Source organism: Pseudopipra pipra, chromosome W (genome assembly GCF_036250125.1).
Source record: "Pseudopipra pipra isolate bDixPip1 chromosome W, bDixPip1.hap1, whole genome shotgun sequence".
NCBI lineage: Eukaryota > Metazoa > Chordata > Aves > Passeriformes > Pipridae > Pseudopipra > Pseudopipra pipra.
Window position 1 is genome coordinate 42,002,813 of NC_087580.1, and position 24,297 is coordinate 42,027,109.

The 24,297-nt window shown below is 50.3% G+C and overlaps 1 protein-coding gene across 1 annotated transcript in view; it reads right to left on the bottom strand.

The window, feature by feature from the left end:
- Positions 1-19,929, bottom strand: part of LOC135405050 (zinc finger protein 502-like) — a gene marked incomplete at its 5' end in the record, with an annotated part of 51,403 nt that extends 31,474 nt beyond the window's left edge. Inside the window, one exon of the mRNA XM_064639769.1 lies at positions 19,538-19,929. Coding sequence (XP_064495839.1) covers positions 19,538-19,929 — 392 coding nt within the window. The remainder of the gene's footprint in view (positions 1-19,537) is intronic.
- Between the last annotated feature and the right edge of the window lie 4,368 nt (positions 19,930-24,297).

Below are 24,297 nucleotides of genomic sequence, written 5' to 3' on the forward strand. Positions count from 1 at the left end.
ACGGAAAGTGGTTTTCAGTCTTGTTCCTCCTCACAGTGTGGTTGTTACACAGTCATAACTTCTGCTTCCCTGGCACTAGCTGGATCCTTTGGAACAAATGTCGTGATTCCAGTGGGTTCTGCATTCATGGGTGCATCCAGCAAATTCCTGTGTGCTGAGCAGAGAAAGTGGCAAAGTATAATATGTAGAAAAGGGGGATGGAGGACAGAAAAAGGCAAACGCTGCTCAAACTGTTCAGTCCTTGTTCCTTTACCACCTGGACCGCTCTGTCGCCAGCTGACCAAAATATCATGGTCACTTGAACATGAAATAAGGATTAATCAGCATGTGGCTGGGTTACCAGCAGAGAGATTTTGCCAGGGGTGAACCTGCAGCTGTCCTAATTGTAGAAATGTGTACAAATTAGATAAAAAAAAATAAGTTTCTCTAGAAAGCTTTTTTTTCATAGGCCTGTGAGTTTCAAAAAAAAAGAAGACAATCTTCACTTTCTAATTCTGAGTTCATCACTACATCCCTCAACATCCAGGACATTTTGCAAAATTTATTAAACTTCAAATATTTTAATGTAAATGCTCACCAATAGTTGGGATATTCAAAGTGAAAAATAGGTCACTGTCATGAAATTCTCTTTATTTCTTTCATGAGAATTAGCAAGCTTTGAAGAAGGAAGTAGTTCTCCAGACTTAAAAGGTTGCATCACCTAAATTAACACTCACAGGATGTTTTCTCACTACAGATGGGCGTACCAGCAGATGCTAAAAATAGAGAGGCCACATCCTGCACCTCAGCCGGTCACAGACACCCTTAAAAGATGTTATTTCTGTTCCAAAAATCCACAAAGTATCTCAGCATAACTGCCTGAACACCATCAGGGTGAATACTCAAACAAATACACATTTACATAATGGCTGTGGTGTTTTTAATTTGCTGTGGGACATAAACCCCACACATCTGACCGGTGGTGCTGGACAAGATCGTCCAGTGACGAAGGCAAGTGCTTCCAACTCCAGGGCTGTCTCTTGAGCCGCCTCTAGAGTAGAATATCAGGGAATATCTCCACATCTCTGTTCCGTCCTGCGATAGCCTCCATCCCTTCCCCAAGCTCTGGCAGTCCTGGTGGACTGCAGGCAGATTAGCCTCTGCCTAAGGGACAAAATCCAGCCTATACGGCAAGGACTTCAAGTATTTCAGTTCTGAGCCAGTAGGGCACTGCAGTACTGTTGTGTAAACACTAAATAAGGAGAAGGGGAAGGAAGAAAATAGAAACTTTTTTTTTTTGGTTGCAAATAGGTTTTTTTCACGTGGGTTTAGGGTGGATATTTGGGAAACGTTCTTCCCTCCGAGGGTGGTTGGGCACTGGACCAGGCTCCCCAGGGCAGTGGTCACAGCACCAAGGCTGGCAGAGTTCAGGCACACGGTGTGACTCTTGGGGTCGGTGCTGTGCCGGGCAAAGGCTTGGACTCGACGCTCCTCGTGGGTCCCTTCCACCTCAGCATGTTCTGTGATGGTGCGATGAGTTCCCTCTCTTTCAACACTTTTGTTCTTTTTAGGGCTCCTCGCTGCCCGGGGGCCGAAGCCCGCCTTCCGCGCGCCTGCTTCCCTGCCCGTTGTGGCGGCCGCAGCCAGGCGCTGAGTGCCCGCTCCCGGGCGGGCACGGCCGCGCGCTCCAGGAGTGGGGGGGCAGCGCCGGCGCCCCGAGGATTCCCGGGATTCCCTCGCCGGTTTCCAGGCAACGCTCCCCGCGCGCTCCTCGCTCCAGGGCCGAACGTGCGCAGCCAATGGGAGGCGGCGGAGTGGGCGGGGCGAGGCGGGGATTGGGCGGGGCGGGGGCGGGGCCGAGAGGGGCGGTTGGTGGGGTTTGGGTGGGAGCGGGCGGGGCCGGGAGCGGGAGCGCTGCTGCTGAGCGGCCCCCGGGCAGCGGCCCCCGGGCAGCGGCCCCCCGGGGGAGGGACCCCCCCCGTGCGCGGCCCCCGGTGAGTGACCGCTGCTGAGCGACACCCGGCGAGTGACCCCCAGTAAGTGACACCGGTGAGCGACTCGCGGTGAAGAAGCCCCGGTAAGTGACCCCCGGGGAGGGACCCTCGGCGAGTGACCCCCGGGGAGGGACCCTCGGCGAGTGACCCCCGGCGAGTGAGCCCCGGGGAGGGACCCCCAGTGAGTGAGCCCCGGGGACAGTCCCCCGGTGCGCGGCCCCCGGGGGTGTCTGTCCGGGGCTGGGCGCGTTCCTTCCCCGTGCAGAGCCGAGCGGGGCCGTGGCGGGAGCGGGGCCGGAGCGGAGCCGGCCGGGGGGGCAGAGGGGAGCCCTGAGCCGCCTTCTGCCGAGGGGGCTGCTGGAAAGGAGCCTGCGCTGGGAGGAGCGGGGGACGTGGCCCGAGGCTGAGGCAGGGGAGCTTCAGGTCAGCTCCTGGAGAAAGGTTTCTCCCTGTGTTTTTTGGGGGGGGCTCGGGCACTGCAATGGGTTGCCCGGGCGGAGCCAGCACCCCGGCAGGTGTTTCAGAGGCGCCTGCATCTGGCCATGGCTGACACGCTTTAGTGGTTTGGGGGTTGCTGGGGCAGTGCTGGGCTGACAGTTGGACTTGATGGAATCATGGAACATGCTGAGTTGGGAGAGTCCCACCGGCACCGTGGAGTCCAGCTCCTGAGTTTTAGGCACCACTAAAGGAACTGAATCTGCATCGAGCTGTTTGGCTCCAAAAACTCTTCTGCCCCTAGTCTACACTGCCAAGTAAAACAAAACAGACCGTGCAAAATAGAGGCCTGTGTTCCCCCCAAAGGGAAGGCAGGCAGTTACAAACCAGGACAATAAATCAAAGCTCAGAACATACGTTCTTGGTCCCCCCAGTTGTATGACACATCAAACCAGTCCTCTGTTCATTACCCGTGTTGAACTCTCATCAGGAACCCCAAACTTTCTTGTGTGTATTTGTATAGATATGTAGAGATATGTATAGGTAGATAGATATACATACATAGATATGTATAGGTATATATTTGTGTGTATCTCTGTAAGATTCTGTATCTTTGGATGTGATATTGGCATGCTATTGTTGTGTGGCAACAAGTGGACTTAAAAGGTTGCAACACTTTAGGAGATCACCTTTGTGCTTATGGGTCCTATTTTCTAAAGAAGGTATCAAGAAAAGAACTTTTTAGTCAAATATAAGTTAAGACATTAATCAGAGCAAATGTATTGATTTTTATTTCCAATTGTACAACAAGTCATTCAACTATTTGCATACTCCAAAGCTGGGTTGGAAACTTCTCCCTCAGAAATAAGAAAAACTGTTTTCCTAGGCTGTTACTGACAGCCATGGCAGAGTTTCCAATAACAACTCCCCATTCTTGAAATGCAAAGCCTGAAAAATGAAACAAGCGTTAACCTGGAATTCTTGTTGCCAGCACTGATCTGGACAGAAGTTATTAGAGAGTGGAGCAAAGCTAGCACCACAAACAACCTTGGGCTCTGCATTCGTTGGTCATGGCAACAAAGTTTTGCTTTTCAACCCATCTGCTAAGGAAATCTTGCCAGATCTGTGAGCTTATAACACTACTTTTCTTAAGAAGTTACGAGGCCTTAATCCAGTGTACACAGATGAGACCCTGAAATAGGAGAGAGTCCAGTTGCTGATGATCAGTGCAGATGAGGAATCAGCTCTGCTGAGTAGGCTTCAAGCTTTGTGATTTTTACAAGTGGACTATTTCAAATCTGTTGTAGAAGAAACAGTCTTTTCTGTTTGATCAACTTTCCACTTTCAGAATATTAGAGTTTATACCTCAAATTCAGCCAGTAGTTTCAAAAGATAAAAATCCTTACAGGAAACCTTTCAGCCTCAGTAGCCAATTGCAACGTGCCCAGGGAAGTTCAGCAACAGCACCATTCATTAAATGAACTGTTCTGGCCCAGCCATCCCAGAGAGATTGAGCTCCAGTGCTAAACCCCATAGAGTGCCAAGTGCCATAAGAGCTGATTTTTGGCTTCGCTGAGATTCTCTCTGGTTTCATTTGACGTAGCTGGCACATCTGGAGCAAAGGGTCTGGGCAAAAGTACATCCTTAGAAGGGTCCAGTACAAATCATGTGACAGGATTAGTGATTTCTCTAATTGAGGAAGTATATTAGATACAGGAATGTATTTTTCTACCTGCTCTTTCCGCACTCCTGCTGTATTCCTTCATCATGCCCTGTGAGCAGTCCCAGTGCTCTGTGATTGACGCCATAAGGGACTTGCTAACAGGGAACAAACACCTCCGAGACAAAAGGTGCCACCACAGGAAGCTCTTGCTGCCCAAGAAGTGCCCAGGCTGCCACAACGACTGCACCTGAAGCCAAAGGATCCAGACTTTCTTTTCTGGGGGAAAGGGCTGCTGATTCCCTTTTTTCAGCCCTGCGCTGCAATGGACGGTCCCACCTTTTGAAAAATTGAATCCAGCTGAAGATTGCTGCCAGACAAAAGGTGCCACCACAGAAAAATCTTACTGCCTAAGAAGTGCCCAGGCTGCGCCAACATCTGCACCTCAAAGCCAAAGCTTCCAGACTTATTTTCCTGATGGAAAGAGCTGCTGTTGCCTTTTTTCAGCCCTACGCTACAACAGCCTGTCTGACCTCCTGGAAAATTGAATCCAACTGAAGATTCCTGCCAGACAAAAGGAGCCACCAAAGAAAACACTTCCTGCCCAAGAAGTGCCCACACTGCTCCAACAACTACACCTGAATTAAAGGTTCCAGATTTTTTTTCCTGGTGGAAAGAGCTGCTGTTCCCTTTTTTTAGCCCTGCTCTGAAATGGCCGGTCCCACCTTTTAAGTATTGAATTGAAATGAAGATTCCTGCCAGACAAAAGGTGCCACCACAGAAAGTTCTTGCTGCCCAAGAAGTGCTCAGGCTACGCCAACAACTGCACCTGAAGCCAAAGCTTCAAGACTTTTTTTCCAGGTGAAAAGAGCTGCTGTTCCCTTTTTTCAGCCCAGCGCTGCAATGGCCTGTCCCACCTCCTGAAAAATTGAATCCAAATGAAGATTGCTGCCAGACAAAAGGTGCCACCACAGAAAGCTCTTCCTGCCCAAGAAGTTCCCAGGCTGCCCCAACAACTGCAACTCAAGGCCAAAGGATACAGACTTTTTTTCCTTAGGGAAGGAGCTGCTGTTCCCTTTTTTCAGCCCTGCTCTGCAGTGGACGATCCCACCTCCTGAAAAATTGAATCCAACTGAAGATTCCTGCCAGACAAAAGGTGCCACCACAGAAAGCTCTTGCTGCCCCAGGAGTGCCAAGGCTGCCCCAACAACTGCACCTGAAGCCAAAGCTTCCATCCATTTTTTCCTAATGGAAAGAGCTGGTATTCCCTTTTTTCAGGCCTGCGCTGCAATGGCCGGTCCCACCTCCTGAAAACTTCAGTCCAAATGAAGATTCCTTCCAAACAAAAGGTGCCACCACAGAAAGGTCTTCCTCCCAAGAAGTGCCCAGGCTGCCCCAACCACTGAACCTCAAAGTCAAACCTTCCAGACTATTTTTCCTGAGGGAAAGGGCTGCAAATTCCCTTTTTTTTAGCCCACTCCTGAAGAGGTAAAAATAACACCCAAAATAGACTCCAGATAAAGATTCCTGACAGACAAAAGTTGCCACTACAGGAAGCTCTTCCTGCCCAAGAAGTGCCCAGGCTGCCCCACCAACTGCACATCAAAGCCAAAGATTCCAGCCTTTTTTCCTGGTGGAAAGAGCTGCTGTTCCGTTTTTTCAGCCCTGTGCTGCAATGACCTGTCCCACCTCCTGAAAAACTGAATCCAACTGAAGATTCCTGCCAGACAAATGTCTTACCACAGAAAGGTCTTCCTGCCCAAGAAGTGCCCAGGCTGCCCAAAAAACTGCACCTCAAAACCAAAGCTTCCAGACTTTTTTTCCTGGTGGAAAGAGCTGCTGTTCCCTTTTTTCAGCCCTGTGCTACAATGGCCTGTCCCACCTCCTGAAAAATTTTCTCCAGCTGAAGATTCCTGCCAGACAAAAGGTGCCAACACAGAAAACTCTTCCTGCCCAAGAAGTGCTCAGGCTGCCCCAACAACTGCACATCAAAGCCAAAGCTTCCAGACTTTTTTTCCTTAGGAAAAGAGCTGCTGTTCCTTTTTTTCTCCCCTGCGCTGCAATGGCCGGTCCCACCTCCTGAAAAATTGAATCCACCTGAAGAGTCCTGCCAGACAAAAGGTGCCACCACAGAAAGTCTTGCTGCCCAAGAAGTGCCCAGGCTGCCCCAACAACTGCACCTCAACGCCAAAGCTTCCAGACTTTTTTTCCTGGTGGAAAGAGCTGCTGTTCCCTTTTTTCTGCCCTGTGCTGCAATGGCCTGTCCCACCTCCTGAAAAACTGAATCTAAATGAAGATCCTTGCCAGAGAAAATGTGCCACCACAGAAAGATCTTCCTGCCCAAGAAGTGCCCAGACTGCGCAAAAACTGCACCTCAAAGCCAAAGCTTCCAGACATTTTTTCCTGGTGGAAGGAGCTGCTGTTACCTTTTTTCAGCCCTGCACTGCAATGGCCAGTCCCACCTCCTGAAAACTTCAATCCAAATGAAGATTCCTGACAGACAAAAGGTGCCACCACACAAAGTCTTGCTGCCCAGGAAGTGCCCAGGCTGCCCCACCAAATGAACCGCAAAGTCAAACCTTCCAGACTTTTTTTCCTGGTGGAAAGAGCTGCTAATTCCCTTTTTTTTTGGCCCACTCCTGAATAGGTCAAACACGCAAAGTAGACTCCAGATAAAGATTCCTACAAGACAAAAGGTTCCACCACAGGAAGCTCTTGCTGCCCAAGAAGTGCCCAGGCTGCCCCAACAACTGCACCTGAAGCCAAAGAATCCAGACTTTTTTCCTGGTGGAAAGAGCTGCTGTTCCTTTTTTTCTGCCCTGCGCTGCAATGACTTGTTCCACCTCCTGAAAACTTCAATCCAAATGAAGATTGCTGCCAGACAAAAGGTGCCACCACAGGAAGCTCTTGCTGCCCAAGAAGTGCCCAGGGTGCCCAACCAACTGCACCTCAAATCCAAAGCTTCCAGCCTTTTTTTTCTGGTGGAAAGAGCTGCTGTTCCCTTTTTTCTGCCCTGTGCTGCAATGGCCTGTCCCACCTTCTGGAAGATTGAATCCAAATAAAGATTCCTACCAGACAAAAGTTGCCACCACAGAAAACTCTTCCTGCCCAAGAGGTGCCCAGGCTGCCCCAAAAACTGCACCTCAAAGTCAAACCTTCCAGACTATTTCACCTGAGGGAAAGGGCTGCTAATTCCCGTTTTTTTGGCCCACTCCTGAATAGGTCAAAGTAACATCCAAAATAGACTCCAGATAAAGATTCCTGCCAGACAAAAGTTGCCACCACAGGAAGCTCTTTACTGCCCAAGAAGTGCCCAGGCTGCCCCAACAACTGCACCTCAAAGCCAAAGCTTTCAGACTTTTTTTCCTGGTGGAAAGAGCTGCTGTTCCCTTTTTCCAGCCCTACTCTGCAATGGCCGGTCCCACCTCGTGGAAAAGTTTACTCCAACTGAAGATTCCTGCCAGATAAAAGGTGCCACCACAGAAAACTCTTCCTACCCAAAAAGTGCCCAGGCTGCCCCAACTACACCTGAAGCCAAAACTTCCAGACTTTTTTTCCTGGTGGAAAGAGCTGCTGTTCCCTTTTTTCAGTTCTACTCTGCAATGGCCTGTCCCACCTCCTGGAAAATTGAATCCAATTGAAGATTCCTCTTAGACAAAAGGTACCACCACAAAAACTCTTCCTACCCAAGAAGTGCCCAGACTGTCCCAACTACACCGGAAGCCAAAGCTTCCAGACTTTTTTTCCTGGTGGAAAGAGCTGCTGTTCCCTTTTTTTAGCCCTGCGCTGCAATGGCCAGTCCCACCTCCTGGAAAATTGAATCCAAATGAAGATTCCTTTCAGACAAAACATGCCAGCACAGAAAGATCTCCATGCCCAAGAAGTGCCCAGGCTGCACCAACAACTGCACCTCAAAGCCAAAGCTTTCAGACTTTTTTTCCTGGTGGAAAGAGCTGCTGTTCCCTTTTTTTAGCCCTGCGCTGCAATGGCCGGTCCCACCTTTTGAAAAATTGAATCCAACTGCAGATTCCTGCCAGACAAAAGGTGCCACCAGAAAAAACTCTTGCTGCCCAAGAAGTGCCCAGGCTGCCCCAACAACTGCACCTGAAACCAAAGCTTCCAGACTTATTTTCCTGGTGGAAAGAGCTGCTGTTCCCTTTTTTCAGCCCTGCGCTGCAATGGCCGATCGCACTGAAACAGGAGGCCAGGCCCAAAAGAGTTAACTAAGAAATTTGGGCCTGCTAACAAGCTACCAACATCCAAGATGATCTGTGCTCGTTCTGTTCTACTTACTGGACCAAAGCTTAAGAGAATAGTACAAGAACATGTAATAGGCCTAGAAGCAATAAATTAGAAATATAACAGGATCAGGTAGACATTTGAATAGGAGAAATAGGCCTGGAGCCAGGGCTTTTCCCAGGCTTCAGTGAGCGGGTCAAGAACAGTGGAAGAGAAGAAGGGTCAGGCTGAAGAAGATGAGTTTAAGCCCCCAGACCCACCAAAACTGAGGGCCAAGAGAAGCACCACCCCAAGCCCTGCCTGAGCTCCAGCTATACTCCGCCTCGCAGGGGACGCCGTCTCGCAGGGGACATGGGAGAGGACACTGGTCTGGTCTGGTCTGGTCTTCTTCTCTGGTTTTGTTTGTATTTGGCCAAGTATTGTTATTGTGTACCTGATATATCTTGCTTACCTTGAAACATCCAGGAGCACATAGTTAAAGGTATTATCATGCTAAGAGTTGCTATATGAGAGGTAGTGCTGAAGAGTTAACTATAAGCACATCACTTTGGATAAGAACTAGAATTAAGATTTGTCAGTTTTGCAACTGTTAGTTATATGTATGATCCTTGTGTAACAGATGTAAGGTTTGCCTCCCCGACAGACAAGGCTGGGTCAGAACCAGTGTGCATATTGCAGAAAAGAGGGACACTGGAAGCAAGAATGCCCTGAATTAACAGGTGGAAATACAGGCACAGGAGAGGCTGTTGTTGCTTACAGAGTACTGAGTGAAGGGGAGGCCGGCAGGCCAGTGCTAGGGGACCTGCTGGTAAAAATTAAGCTAGGGGAAGAAAAAGAAGATATAGATTTTCTAATTGATACTGGGGCTACATTTTCTGTTTTGAATTAATACCTAAAAGTGATAAATATGTTTAAGTCGTGGGTGCCACTGGCCAATCAGAAAAGCTTTCTTTTGAAATCCCTAAAGTTCAAAATTGGAAAACAAATGGGAGTGCATCAGTTTTGGTATTTACCAAATTTATCCAAACTGGTATTGGGCAGAGACCTACTAGAAAATCTGGGAGCTGTAATAGAATTCAAACAAGGTAAAATTGAACTTAAGGTAAAGGAAGAACAATTAATAGCAGCTCTGAGTTTAGCAATGAGCTATGTGGAGCCAAGCCAGGGTAATTCAAATGTCAATCAAATTTTAGATCAGGTATACCCAGGAGTTTGGGCTATTGAAACACCAGGAAAGTCAAAAAGAGCAGCTCCCATTGAAGCAGAATTACAGACAGGAGCAAACCCAGTAGTTAGGAAGCAATATGCACTGAAGCTGGAAGATAGAAGAGGAATTGAGCCAATAATAGACAACTTTTTGAAATTATGGTTTTGTAGAGTGTGAATCAGATTTCAACACCCCAATTTTACCAGTCAAAAAGACAAATGGAACACAGAGGTTGGCTCAGGATTTAAGAGCAGTAAATAAAATAGCTAAAACATACATGCAGCTGTTGCAAACCTATGTACCTTATTAACAATATTAAAAGAAAGTGTAATTTGGTTCACAGTATTAGACTTAAGAGATGCCTTTTTCTGCCTTCCCTTAACACAGGAAAGTCAAAGGATATTTGCCTTCAAGTGGGAAAATCCCACCACAGGAAGGAAAACTCATCTCATTTGGACAGTGTTACCTTAAGGGTTTAAAAATTTTCCCATAATTTTTGGGAATTAATTAGCTGAAGAATTGGAACAATGGCAGTCACCACCGGGAAAGGGTGTACTTTTATAATATGTGAATGATCTATTGATTGTTACTGAAAAATAAGGAGAATGTGTTCAATGGACAGTACCAAATATGCCTTTGGCATAGTTCACACTCATGGAGCAATTTGGAAAAAGAGGACTTTTAACTCTTCAAGGAAAAGTTGTGGAATATACTGAAGAAACTCTATGATTATTAGAAGCTGTACAACTCCCCTCTCAGGTGGCAATTATGCACTGCCAAGGACACCTGAAAGGTAACACTGTCCTGGAAATAAGAAACAGAAAAGCTGATGCAGAAGCTGAATTAGCTGCTGCAAGAAGTAAAGAACTATCAGTAGCAGCTTTAGTGCTAGAAGAACTAGACACAGATCAATAGGTAGAATATCAAAAAACTTAAGTGGATACATGAAAATGAAGGTAAGGTGTTAGACAATGGGTGAGGTTAATTAAAAACAGGTCAGTTAATACTATTAGAAAAATTAGTGTGGCAATTTGTAAAAGTAAAACATGATAAAACTATTGGGGCTTAGACTCACTCTATTAGCATTTAAGGACTAGAGTAGCAGGACCAAATTTATTTACCACAATAGAGCAAGTCACATCCCAATGTGATCTTTGTCTGAAATACTGGAACAAAAATACACCAAAGGGCAATAAGTAAAGGGCATTTCCCAGGTGAAATTTGGCAAATTAATTTCTCTGAGCTCCCAAGAAAAGGGGAGAGAGTCCTGTTATCTCTTAGTTTTGACTGACACATTTTCTGGATGGCCTGAAGCTTTCCCATGTAGAAAAAAATGAATCAAAAGGAGTGGTTAAAGTCTTGTTGAATGAGATTATACCATGGTTTGGAATGCCTAAAAGCATCTCTTCAGATAGAGGTTCACACTTTTGTGCATGAATTGTACAAGCAATAAGTAAAGCACTAAAAATCAATTGGCAACTGCATATGCCCTACACACTGCAAGTAAGTGGGCAAGTAGAAAAGATGAATCTAAAATATGTCAAGAAACAAATTTTCATTGGTATCAAGCTTTACCTATTGCTTTAATCAAGCTAAGGGTCAAGCCAAGATCAAAAGGGAAACTGAGTCCATTTGAAATTCTATTGGGCAGACCCTACATGATGCAAGCTGTGAATAGTGAAGCTGTAGATCAAATCAGTAATCAATATGTGTGTGATCATGTTATGGCTGTAGGAAAACAACTGCAGAAAAATGCTACAGTGGTGTTAGAACACCAACCCAAGCAGCCTGATTGTAAGTTACATCCATTCAACCCTGGTGATCAGGTATATGTTAAGAGTCTTTCAGGAGATCCACCACGAGAGAAGTGGGACGGACCCCAGCAGGTGCTGATGACCACCTTCACAGTGATCTGGGTGAAAGAGAAACCCACGTGGATCCACTGCTCTCGAGTCAAGAGGGTTCCAGAGGAAGCATGGACCTCGGGAGAGGAATCATCTACTATCAAGCCTCCTCAATGCTGATCTTTGGACTGATAAGTACACTGGTGTTAAATCAAACTCTTGCCCAAAAATTATTATGGTCTCAGGCCTATAATGGGAATTCTAGTCTATGATTTGCTATAAATACAGATATTCTGAATTCATCTGAACTGAACCAATACAATGCATCTGTTATAGTCCTCCAAGGAACAAGGGTACTGAATAATTGGTAAAATCCTGGTACCCCATATGATGCAAGTGTTTTAATAGGCACAGATTAGATGGTCACCCAAAACTGACGTTACTGTGAAATGTAATTAGTGGCTGATCAGTGTTGGCACACCTTCACTCTAGATAAATCAGTTTCTGTGATGTGTCAGTGGACATTCAGGGAAGGAAATATAACCAGGAGATCTCCAACCAGCAAATCTCCTACCACCCCATTGACTAAGACCACCACCAGTTTTACAACTCCTTCTTTAGCCTGTGAGAGTGTCCACAATTTAACTTATGCTGGACCTTACATGATTAGACACTCAAATGAGCAGAAGCTGTTGTTAGATCCCACATATTCACTGAAGAGGGTTCGAATAAACCTTCAAGTAAACATATCAAACATACAAAAAGATTGTGAGCTCTGTATTCAACAAAGCCTTAAAGGCTGGCATGCATAGATGATGGCCAGATCCCCTCGTACCAGAATTCAAAGAGATGTAACCGGATGGTTTGGCACAGGATTAAGTGTATTAAACACCATAGATCAAGAAGTATTAGTGAATAAACTAAGTGCTGTCACATCTGATCTAGGAAAATTCAAAGTCCCTTTAAGATCATCTTTGCTCACTTTGGCAGAAACACAATCATTGGCAGTTAAATTGTTAACATTAGTAGCTAACCACACTGCAAAGGATTTCACCAAAATTATCGACTATGCTGGTGTCATCCATAAAAGGTTTGCACTTGCAATACAATGTCTCCAAACTCAACAGTGGGTACAATCTGTAGCTGCAAGAATATTAAGGGAAGGAACCTCAGGAATATTACCACAAGAAGTAAGAGAAATAATAGCTAGAAACAGTTCTACTACACAGTTTGAGAAAAATTACCAAGCGTGGTGGCAGTTAGTGAACTTCACTTACAACCCTCAACATGAACAAATTGAAGCTTATGTACTCATTATCAGTGCAGCTAAAGAAAAGACCATCTTTCCTATCCTGACATTAGGAGCCATACACCAAAATGTAATTGTCAGACCCATAGACCATAATGTTTGGGCAAGTTATGACCACACCAAGAAAAAGTGACAGTCAGTCAGTCCTGAGGCAAGTATTCCTAAAGGACAATTAGGATATATCTGTGAAAATGCTGTCATAAGAAATGAAGATTTATGCTTAGATGCTGAAGATAGTGTGTGTACCTTTGAAATGCTTCCCCATGCTAAAACCCAATCACAAGTCTATTATGTAGGAAATGGTTGTGCATGTGTTAGAATCTTTTGTGTTAATTTTACCATAGATACTTGTCATGAAGTAGTCAGTGGTACTAATTTTTTGTTTTACTAAAATAATAGGTTGTGACTTTGATTATATCATTCTAGTGACTACTAGACAACTGATTGAAGTTGATTATACAATGTGTCATGATGTGCCAAAATTGCAGACAGGAATGAACATTAATCTTCTAAAGCAATGCTTAAACATCCTGATATAGAAAAACTGGTCCAGGAAGTAAACAGAATGACTAAACGAATGCTCTGGCAAGTAGAACACGACACTGAAAGCATAAAAACTGTTTTAACCAAAGTAGAAAAAGTGGGAGAGCACCACTGGTGAGACATCTTTACAGGATACTCCCCTACAGCATCACAAGTGTTCCACTATTTGATACATCCAATACTGGTATTAGGAGCTAGCATGATTCTACTACTGGTCCTAATTGTTTGGCTATGGTACAAATCAAGCATCATGGTTAGAAGGATGCAGATAATGTGGGTTGTGATGAATACCTATCAAAATCCATTGGAACTTGACGAAGGAATTTGTAAATTCTAAACAAAAAGGGGGGAATGAAACAGGAGGCCAGGCCCAAAAGAGTTAACTAAGAAATTTGGGTCTGCTAACAAGCTACCAACATCCAAAACGATCTGTGCTTGTTCTGTTCTACTTACTGGACCAAAGCTTAAGAGAACAGTACAAGAACATGTAATAGGCCTAGAGGTGATAAATTAGAAATGCAGTAGGATAAGGTAGACATTTGAATAGGAGAAATAGGCCGGGAACCAGGGCTTTTTCCAAGCTTCAGTGAGCGGGTCAAGAACAATGGAAGAGAAGAAGGGTCAAGCTGAGGAAGATGAGTTTAAGACCCCAGACCCACCAAAATTGAGGGCCAAGAGAAGCACCGCCCCATATTAATATGCATTGATAGATGTTGTAATTCATTGAATATGCATTTAATCACATCTGAAGATTGTATAAAAATGCTGATTTTGTGTGAAGCCTTTGAGCAAGTTTTTCCAGCGTGAGCTGGCTTGCTCCCAACGTTGAATAAACAAATACCTTGCTGTTTAAAGATAAAAAAGTCTCTGAGCAGTTTCTCGGACCGATTTTTCAGATTCATGACATCATACCATTTCTGTGACATCACACTTCCCATGTGACATCACAGCTCCCCTGTGACATCACATCTTTGTTGTGACATCAAGGATTCTCTGTGACATCACATCCATCATATGACATCACATCATATCATCCCTGTGAAATCACATCCTCCCCATGACATCACAGCTCTCCTGCGACATCACAGCTCCCCTGTGACATCATGTCTTTCCTGTGTCATCACATCTCCCTCATGACGTCACAGTCATCATATGACATCACATCTCTCCTGTGATATCATAGAATCCATGTGATGTCACATCCTCCCCTGTGACATCACAGCTCTCATGTGACATCACATCTCCCCATGACATCACATCTTCCCCGTGACATCACAGCTCCCCTCTGACATCACACCTCCACTGTGACATCACAACTCCCCTATGACATCACAACCATCAAATGACATCACACCTCTCCTTTGATATCGTATCCTCCCTGTGACATCATATCCTTCTTGTGACATCACATCATCCCTGTGATGTCACATCCATCATATGACATCACATCCTTTCTGTGACATCACATCTCTATGACTTCACATCCATCATATGACATCACACCTCTCCTGTGATATCACATCCTCCCTTGTGACATCACACCGTCCCTGTGACATCACACCTCCCATGATATCACAGCTCCCCTGTGACATCACAGCCAGTGACATCCAGATCCATCCCAAGGTTGGGAGCGTGTGTGAGACAGGCAGAACCACAAATGCCTGCACAGCCCAGAGCAGTCAGTGTGGGGCTGTGCTTGCTGCTGCAGAGACCCCCAGGGAACAAACCCAGCGAGTAGTTTTGGGGGGGGGGTGTCCCTAAGGAGGACACTTGCCTTATTATTGCTTATTATTTGTAATATCCTACAGATCTATCACACAACACCTAAGGATGGATTCTATAGAATATGTGCCATAGATATTTGGGTTGGGTCTGGCTGAGCTGCAGTTCAGTTCCCCACAGCAGCCCTCCCAGGGCTGGGCTTGGCATTGGCAGCTGGAAGGGGGTTGAGAACACCCCAGTGTTTTGGCCACTGCTGAGCACAGCACCAACACTGGGACATTCCTTCCTTAGCTGAGGGCAAGAGCCTGGCAGGGGACCCAAGTAGGCCAGCTGAGCCCAACAGACCCAAGGGACATTATAGTCCATGGGAGGTCAGCTCAGCTCTAAAAGCTGAGGCAGGGAGCAGGAGGGGGGCATTCATTGTCTAATGGCTGCCTGCTGAGGAACCGTCCCGCGGACCCAAGCCCTGCTCCTCGGGAGTGGCCGACGATGGCTGCTCATGGGGAGTAGAGAACAAACCCTGCTGTCTTTGGCTTCTGTGTGCACAAGCTTTGTTCTGCTTTTTGCTTTAAATAAACTGCCTTATCCCAACCCACTGTTTTGTTTTTCCCACCTTACTCTCTCCCCTGTCCCGCTGGGAAGAGGAGTGATTGAGCAGCTCGGAGGGCACCTGGTGTCCAGCCAAGGTCAACCCACCACACACCTGAACACTTCCAGAGACTCCACCACCTCCCTGGGCTACTTGTTCCAATGCCTGAACACTCTCTCAGTGGAAAAAGGGGTTTTGTATATCTAATATGAACATTGCCCAATGCAATTTAACGCCGTTTCCTCTCAACCTTTCACTATAGCCTTGGTAGAAGAGTCCAACCCCCACCCCACTAAAACCTCCTTTCAGGTCATTGCAGAGAGCAATGAGGTCCCCCCTGAGGCTCCCCTTCTCCACACTCAACAAGCCCAGTTCCCTCAGCCGTCCCTCAGCAGACATGTTTTCCAGAGCCTTCCCCAGCTCCGTTCCCTTCTCTGGACACGCTCCAGCCCCTCAAGGGCCTTTTGGCACTGAGGGCCCAGAACTGGACACAGCACTCCAGGTGGGGCCTCCCCAGTGCCCAGAACAGAGGGGCAATCAGTTCTCTGCTCCTGCTGGCCACACTCTTCTCCACAAAGGCCACGATGCCCTTGGCCTTCTTGCCCCCCTGGGCACACTCTGCCTCATATCCAGCCCCTGTCAAGCAGCACCCCCAAGTCCCTTCCTGCTGAGCAGCTCTCCAGCCCCTCTGCCCCCAGCCTGGAGCGTTCCAGGGGGTTGTTGGGACCCAAGTGAAGGCCCTGACACTTGGCTTATTGATCCAGCCTGTCCAGATCCCTCTGCAGAGCCTTCCTGCCCTCCAGCACATCCACACTCAAACCCAACCTGGTGTTGTCCACGACTTTCCTGAGGGGGCACTCGATCCCCTGGTCCAGATCACCCAGAACGATGTTAAACAGGAGCAGCCCCAACCCTGAGCCCTTGGGAACCCCACTAGTGACCAGCCCCACCTGGATTTCCTTCCATTCCCCACCACTCCCTGGGCCATCAGACACTTTGTCACCCAGCAAACAGTTCCCCAGGCAAGCCATGAGCAGCCAGTTTGTGCAGGAGATGCTGGGGGAGATGGTGCCAAAGGCATTCTGGAATTCCAGAGACAAATCCCCAGCCTTTCCCTCAGCTGCTGAGCGGGTCCTTTGTCAGAGAAGGAGATGAGGTTGGTCAGGCAGGACCTGCCTTTCCCAACCCCACGCTGGCTGGGCCTGATCCCCTGGTTGTCCTGCCCGTGCCATGGGATGGCTCTGAGGAGGATCTGCTGCATCGACTTCCCTGGTCCTGAGGTCAATGGGACAGGCCAGGAGTTGTCCAGATGCTCCTTTTGGCCCTTCCTGGGGATGGGCATCCCATGTGCTTGTTGCCAGTCAGCTGGGACTTGTGCAGTTGTGCAGCACTGCTGGGGAATGAGTGAGAGTGGCTTGGCCAGCTCTTTCTCCAGCTCCCTCAGGACTCTTGGCTGCATCCCATGTGGGCCCAGGCACTTGGGGGGGTCTCACTGGCAGAGCAGGTCACTGACCATTTCCTCCTGCATTGTGGGGGCTTCACTCAGCTCCCCATCAGCAGCTTCCACCCAAAGTCTGCCTGCCAGGTGTCCAAGGGGTCAGTTCTGCTGCCCCCTCCTTCCTTCCCCCACAATGGAAAACTCCCTCATTTTGGGTCCCTGTGCCCCAGATGGCTCCAACCACCACCTCACCCACCAGTCTCACAATCATGGAATGCTTTGGCTTGGGAGGGGCCTTCAAGAGCATCTCAGCACCCTCAGATTCAAGATTTCCTTCCTACTATCTCCTCCAACCCTTCCCTCTATCCGTGTGAAGCCACTGCCCCTTGTCCTTTCACTCCAGGCCCTTGTCCAAAGTCTCTCTCCATCTTTCTGGTTGGCTCCTTTCAGGCACTGGAAGGCCACAATTCGGTCACCCCAAAGCCTTCTCTTCTCCAGCCTCAACAATGCCAGTTCTCTCAGCCTTTCCTCACAGCAGAGCTGCTCCATCCCTCTAATCCTCTTGCTGCTCCCCTCTGCACTTGCTCCAACAGGTCCATGTCCTTCCTGGGCTGGAGCCCAGAGCTGGAGGCAGCTCTGCAGGTGGGGCAGCGTTACAGTCACGCATGTTCCAGCAAGGACATGGTGGAACCTCATGGAACCAAGGACCACTGTGACACTGCAGGGCCCTCTGGAGCCAAAGGAGCCCTGGGACACTGGGCAATCTCATGCAATCAAGGCAGCACTGTCACCCTGGGAAACCTCCTGGAATTCAGGGACCATTGTGACACTGCAGCTCCCCATGGAACAAAAGGAAACCTGGGACGCTGCAGAAACTCATGGAACCAAGGGACCATTGGGACATTGAGGGGGCTGATGGAATCAGGAGTTCGTTGGGACAATCCAGGGCCTCATGAAATCAAAGGAGTTCTGGGACACTGTCAAACCTCCTGGAACCAAGGGTTCCTGGTGACATGCGTGTCCTCCTGGAACCAAGGGAGCCCTGAGATATTTCTGAACCTCCCAGAATCCAGGGGCGACTGTGACCCTGCAGAACCTCCTGCATTCAAGTGCTCCTTGTGAAACTGCAGGCTCTCCTGGAACCCAAGGATTCCTGGAACACTGCAGAGCTCACGGAACCAAGGGGTCACTGTCCCACTGCAGCTCCTTCTGAAGCACAAGGGAAGGGACCCTGGGACAATGGGAAATGTCTGAGAATCCAAAGGGCATTTTGGGACTGCAGGGCCTCATGGAACTAAAGGAACCTTTGGAGACTGGGGAAGCTCATGGAATCCAGGGGCCATTGGGACATGTGGGGCCTCCTGGAAGCAAAGGAACCCTGAGAATTTCTGTGGGAACAGGTTAAGGCAGCAGCAGCTGCATTCAGTTAATCAGGATCCAAAAGGAGTGTTTTGGCCTTGACTGGTGTTTTCCATCCAGAGAGTGCTGTTTGCCAAAGTGGAAACCACTTGGAATGCTCTGCATGGCAGCCTGTGTTTCTCTGGTGGCTGAACACAGTCAGCACATGAGGGGAGGGGAATGTGTGGGATCAGGGCACTGCTTTGGGGCCATGCTGGGAATTCCAGTGGACTAAAAGACAAAGCCCAGGCACTGTTTCCAAAGGAAACCCAATGAAAGGGGGACGCCGGAAAGATGGGCAGACAAGTCCTGGAATGGAACTCTGTGTGTGCAGCCTCATTTTTTCCATCAGTGCCCACAGGAGAGGGGGCAAAAAGTATTGGTTGGGACCCCTAAACTGTTTTGGAGGAAAATTGGAGATTGAGGGGACAATGGGAAAGTGGGAGGAACAGGGAAAAGGGTGGAAAAGGGTGGGTGGTCAGGCAGGTCCGATGGTCCCATGGGGGTCTTTGGACACCGGGGGATTGGGAAAGGGGGGTGGCCCCCCTGAGCTCCCAACTGACTGTGGGGTGCTGGGGGCTGCTGGATCTAATCACAGCCTTGGATTATGCAAACAGTTTCAGTTTAGAGGAATTAGAGTTGTGACTAAACCACTTTTGTCCCCAAGGTTTTAATGATGGCAAATCAGATCTATTGATAAAAAGGAATTTATTTACGGTTCCAAATGATCAGACAAAAGACCTTCATCACAATTATTTACTGCATAATAGAAACACTAAAACTACCACGAGTACAGGATAAGATAGGACAGTGCTCTACACTAAAGCAATTGTTGAAGCAATTCTACTCAAGCTGGCACAAAAGCAATAATTCTCAATTAGAAATGGATGGAACTCCCCCAGACCAACGCTCATGGGGAGATCTCTGCTCTCAGACTCCAGGAGTGACCTTGGGAGGTCCCCAGCCAAGGAAGGAATCTCCACACATCCCCAAGAAGGGTTCTGTTGGAAGAACGTGCCTCTGTGAAAGGGGACTGGCCCTTTCTGATCAGAAGGGATGGACTGACAGTCACTGGACTCCAGGGGTTGCCTCACCATCAGGGGGTTCATTCAAGGTGGAAGCAGTGGCCGAAGCTCTTCTGCAGTCGGGGCACTGGTAGGGCTTCCCTTACTAGTGGGTCCGTTGGTGCGAGGTCAAGGTAGAGCTCTGGGTGAAGCTCTTCCCACACTCCCCACACTTGTAGGGCCTCTCCCCGGTGTGGATGCAACGGTGCCTGACAAGGTGGGAGTTCAGTTTGAAGCCCTTCCCGCAGTCAGTGCAGCGGAAGGGCCTCTCATCCGTGTGCGTCCGCTCATGTCTGAGGAGATGAGAGCTGGTCTGAAACCTCTTCCCACATTCCATACACTTGTAGGGCCGTTCTCCAGTGTGGATGCGCTGGTGGGTGAGGACGGTGGACCTGTCCCTGAAGCTCTTCCCACATGCCCCACACCTGTAACGACATTCCCCAGTGTGGATGCGCTGGTGGGTGAGGAGGTTGGTACTCTTCCTGAAGCTCTTCCCACATTCCAAGCACCTGAAGGGCTTCTTTCTAGTGGGAGGCTGCTCAGGGACCACCAGCTCAGAGCTCTGGCTCAAGCTCCGGCCGCCTTCCCGGCACAGGCTGGCTCTTTCCTCCTCAGAGCACCCTGGGATGGCTTTGGAGCCCCTCCTGCGGGGGGATCTCCGGCCCTTTTCCTCCCCGCTGCCTTCCTGCGCCGTGGAGCCCTTCAAAACGGCCTCTCCCACCAGGGTCTCACGGGGGGATTTGTCCTCCGGGCTCTCCGTCCTCAGCTCGGGGCCTGGGGCAGGAAGCAAGAAGGACAGGCAGGGGATTTGCCTCCGGCCCACAGGGAAGGCCAAGGACATCCCCCCAACTCCGGCCCCGGCAGGACGGCGGCGCCAGTGGGGTTGTCCTGCAGCCGGGGCCATGCTCGGCTGACAGAGCCAGCACAACACCCGCCCAAAGGGACACTGACTTCCTCCTCACCTGCCTGGGGGGCCCAAGGCATCTTCCTCTTCCTCGCAGCCTCCTCCTCCATCCAACCAAGTTTTGGGAAGGACAAATCCTGATGGGGGGAAAACAAGGGCTGAGTGTGTTGGCTTGGGGGTTCCTGCTGCCCAAGTCCATCTCTAGAACTCACCAGGCATCATAAAAACCTCCAAAACACCAAGATTTAGCCCAGAAAAACACAAACCACCGGGATTCAGGCAAAAAATCTCTCAGAAATACCAAGATAAAGCCCCTCCCCCTCGAACTGCAAAAAGTTGAGATTCAGGAAAAAATACTCAAGAATATGAAAATTCTGCCTTAAAAAGCGCTCCCACGACTTCCCCCATTGTGGTCTGCCCCCTCTGGGATTCAGAGGGTCTCCCCTGTCTGGGATGCTGGGGGTCCCACTTTGGGATGCTGGGAGTGTTGGGGGTCCCAAGGCTCCCTTTTCCTCTGACTCTTGCCTTCGGAGTGCCGCGTTCCCAGACATTCCCCCTCTCCAGTTTCTCCAGTTTGTTGTCCCGGGGATCCCAGGGGTCCCCACTGTCCAGGTTTCCCCTTCTCTGCCTGCCCCCCCCCGGTTCTGGACTTTGGTCCAAAGGATACCAGGGGTCCCCACTGTCTTACAGTGCTGCTCTGAACCAGCAGAGCACTTGAAGAACAGATGGTGGTAAAGTGTGGTCAGTGCCAACTGTTTTAGGGCTCTTTGGCCCAAAGAAATGTCTGTGCCCTGAGAATACAGCTGGCAAGTGGGAGGCTGCTCCAGGTATGTTGAAGAGGCCTCATGCTCTGCTCGGCCCCAGCACTGCCTGGTACCAACACCCCCGGCTGCCCCTGGCCCTGGGCAGCTCTGCTGCCACAGGCTGTGCCCTCACCGTGGCCCTGCAATGGCCCTGCCTGTCCCTCACCCATGGCCCTGCCCGTGGCCCTGTCCCCTGGTTCTCTCTCTGCCAGCTCAGTGTGGGGCACACGGGCTGGGGGTCCCTCCCAAGCCCCCCGGGCAGCCGGCGTTGGCTGGGGGGATGTGAGGGCTGGGCCTGCTCAGCACAGCCCCGGCCTCGTGCCCAGTGCCTCTTTCCTGACCCACACAAGAGCTTCCCGGCCCCCCAGGGCTCCCCTGCTGCTGCCTCTGCTCCTGGCCCTGCCTTTGCTGCTCCCTTGGCTGGGGCAGCAGCTGCAGGGGGGGATGGCAGCAGCTTCAGCTCCACGGCACTTCCTGGGGGGAGCTCAGCCCAGGGGGGACGGGCAGGGACCTGATGGGGATGGACAGGGGCCCAGCAGGGACAGCCAGGGCCTGCAGGGGAAGGCACAGGGACAACGTGGCCCCCCACACTGCCAGGGCTGTCTCTGCTCCTCCTTGCAGGCTCCGTGGCCAGGCACAGTTGGTGTTCCTGGGTGCCCACCATCTCAGCACTTGGAGACGCTCAAATCAGCGCCCACAGCTCTGCAGCAAAGCCCCAGCTCACCTGGCACACAGGGGATGGACACAGCACCTTCTCGGGGATGGGCACAATTTTTCCTCTTCTCCACCACAGGGCTCTCCTTCCTCAGCAGCACCTCTGCCTTGCACTTATTCTCAGCCTCACCTCAGGGACAGCTCTGGGCTCACCTCCGCGCCACTTCTCAGCCTCACCTCAGGGCCTGGGCTCAAGGACAGGAACCTGCAGGGAGGGGACATCAGGTGCAAGCTGAGGGCTGCCTGCTTGCACTGGCCTCTGGGCTTCTTTCTCCTTCTACAACCAACCCAGAACTCAGCCTGCTTTTCTAACACCACACATTTACAGACTAACCTTGGAGATAGATATGGACAGACATCTCTATCACCCTGGGGATAGAGCCTCAAGCATGTGCTGCCATGGGAATGGCAATCAGAGAATCACAGAATCACTCGGGTTGGAAAAGACCTCCGAGATCAAGTCCAACCCTTGATCCAACCCTGCTGTGCTTCCCAGACCATGGCACTGAGGCCACATCCACTCTCACCTTCAACACCTCCAGGGACGCTGACTCCACCCCCTCCCTGCCCAGCCCATTCCAGGCCTGATCACTCTCTCAGGAAAAAATTCCTTCCTAATATCCAACCTAAACCTCCCCTGGCACAGCTCAAGACCCAGCCCTCTTGTCCTACTGCTGCTTCCTGGCACAACAGCCCCAGCCCCACCTGGCTCCAACCTCCTGGCAGGGACTTGCAGACAGTCAGGAGGTCTCCCCTGAGCCTCGTCTTCTCCAGCCTCAACACCCCCAGCTCCCTCAGCCTCTCCTCACACCACTTGTGCTCCACTCCCTTCCCCAGCCTCGCTGCTCTTCTCTGCACCTGCTCCAGCCCCTCCAGGGCCTTCCTCAACTCAGGGGCCCAGAGCTGGACACAGCACTCCAGGGGTGGCCTCACCAGCGCTCACTCCAGCCCAACAATCACTTCCCTGCTCCTGCTGACACACTCTTCCTCAGACAGGTCTTTCTGCAGAGCCCTCCTGCCTTCCAGCACATCAACACACCCCCAGCTTGGGGTCAGCTGCACATTTGCTGATGAAATGCCTGGTTCTGCAGCAGCTGCAGATGCTCAAGGGGCAGCAGGACCAAGTCAGGGGCCTGGGGGGCTTTGGGGTCCGGGAGGGTCCTGGGGGAGCTGGGGAGGGGCTTTGGGGATTGGGGGTACAGATCAGGACAGACCAGTACAGAGCAGTACAGACCAGTACCTCCTCACTGCTCCCCAGATCTCTCCTGGAGCTGGGCCACGTTGTCGTGAGACACCTGAGGTCCCCCCAGTGCCCTCCCAGTACAGCCCACTGTGTTCCTGTTCCAGGGTGCTGGGTGATCCCTCTTTGGGGGTGTTAGGAGGGATTTGGGGGGGGGGGGCTGGGGGAGATTTGAAGGGCTCTGGGGGGGAGTTTGGGTGGGGATTTGGGGATTTTGGGTGTATTAAAGGAGGTCTTGGGGGCATTGGGGGGTCAAAGGGATCTGTGGGGGAAGGGGATTAAAGGGAAAAAGGGTGTTAGAGGACATTTGGGAAGGGTTAATGGCACCTGGTGGGGGAGAGGAGGGGCTGCAATATGAGCAGGTGAATCCTGAGATCCACCTTGGTGAACCCAAGACTCTCTTGGTGTCCCTAATTCCCCCCTTGACACCCGAAGACCCCCCTGGTGTCTCTAGCATCTCCAGGGCCTCTCCATGGCCATTATTCCCCCCTTGACACCCCCAATTCCACTGTCCCCAAACCCCTCCCCACTGTCCCCACTGTCCCCAAACCCCATCCCTGATGTCCCCAACCCTCCATCTCACTCCAGGAGCCCCCCCTGGACCCTCTGAGCACAAAACGCCCCCCCCCCCCCCGAAAGGCCAAGGGCATCTGGGGACACACTGGGGACAGTTGGGGGGCTTTGGGGGGCACTGGGTGTTTACTGGGGGATACTGGGACACACTGGGGGGAACCAGGGGGCACTGGGAGGGACTGGGGGTTACTGAGGGATTCTGGGAGGGCACTGGGAGGGACTGGGGGGAACTGGGGCACACTGGGGGTCACTGGCAGAGAACTGGAGAGTTACTGGGGGATACGAGGACACACGGGGGGGACACTGGGAGGCTACCAGGCCATACTGGGGGTTACTGGGTGCTCCCTGGGACACACTGGGTGGTCACTGGGGGGTTACTGGGCTATACTGAGGGTCACTTGGAGGTTGTTTGGATATTCTGGGGGCACTGGGATCCCCTTACCCGCATGTAGTATATCTCCCCCCTCCGATTCTTGGGGAGCATCCCTAGGACTTCTCCCCTGGGGTCTTGGGGACCCCCCAAACCCACTGCTGGGCTTTAGGGGACTCCACAAAATCCCCTCAAAACCCCTGAAATCCCCTCAGAAATCCACCCCTCTACCCATTGAAACCTCCTCAAGGTCCCCTCAAATCCCCTAAGAG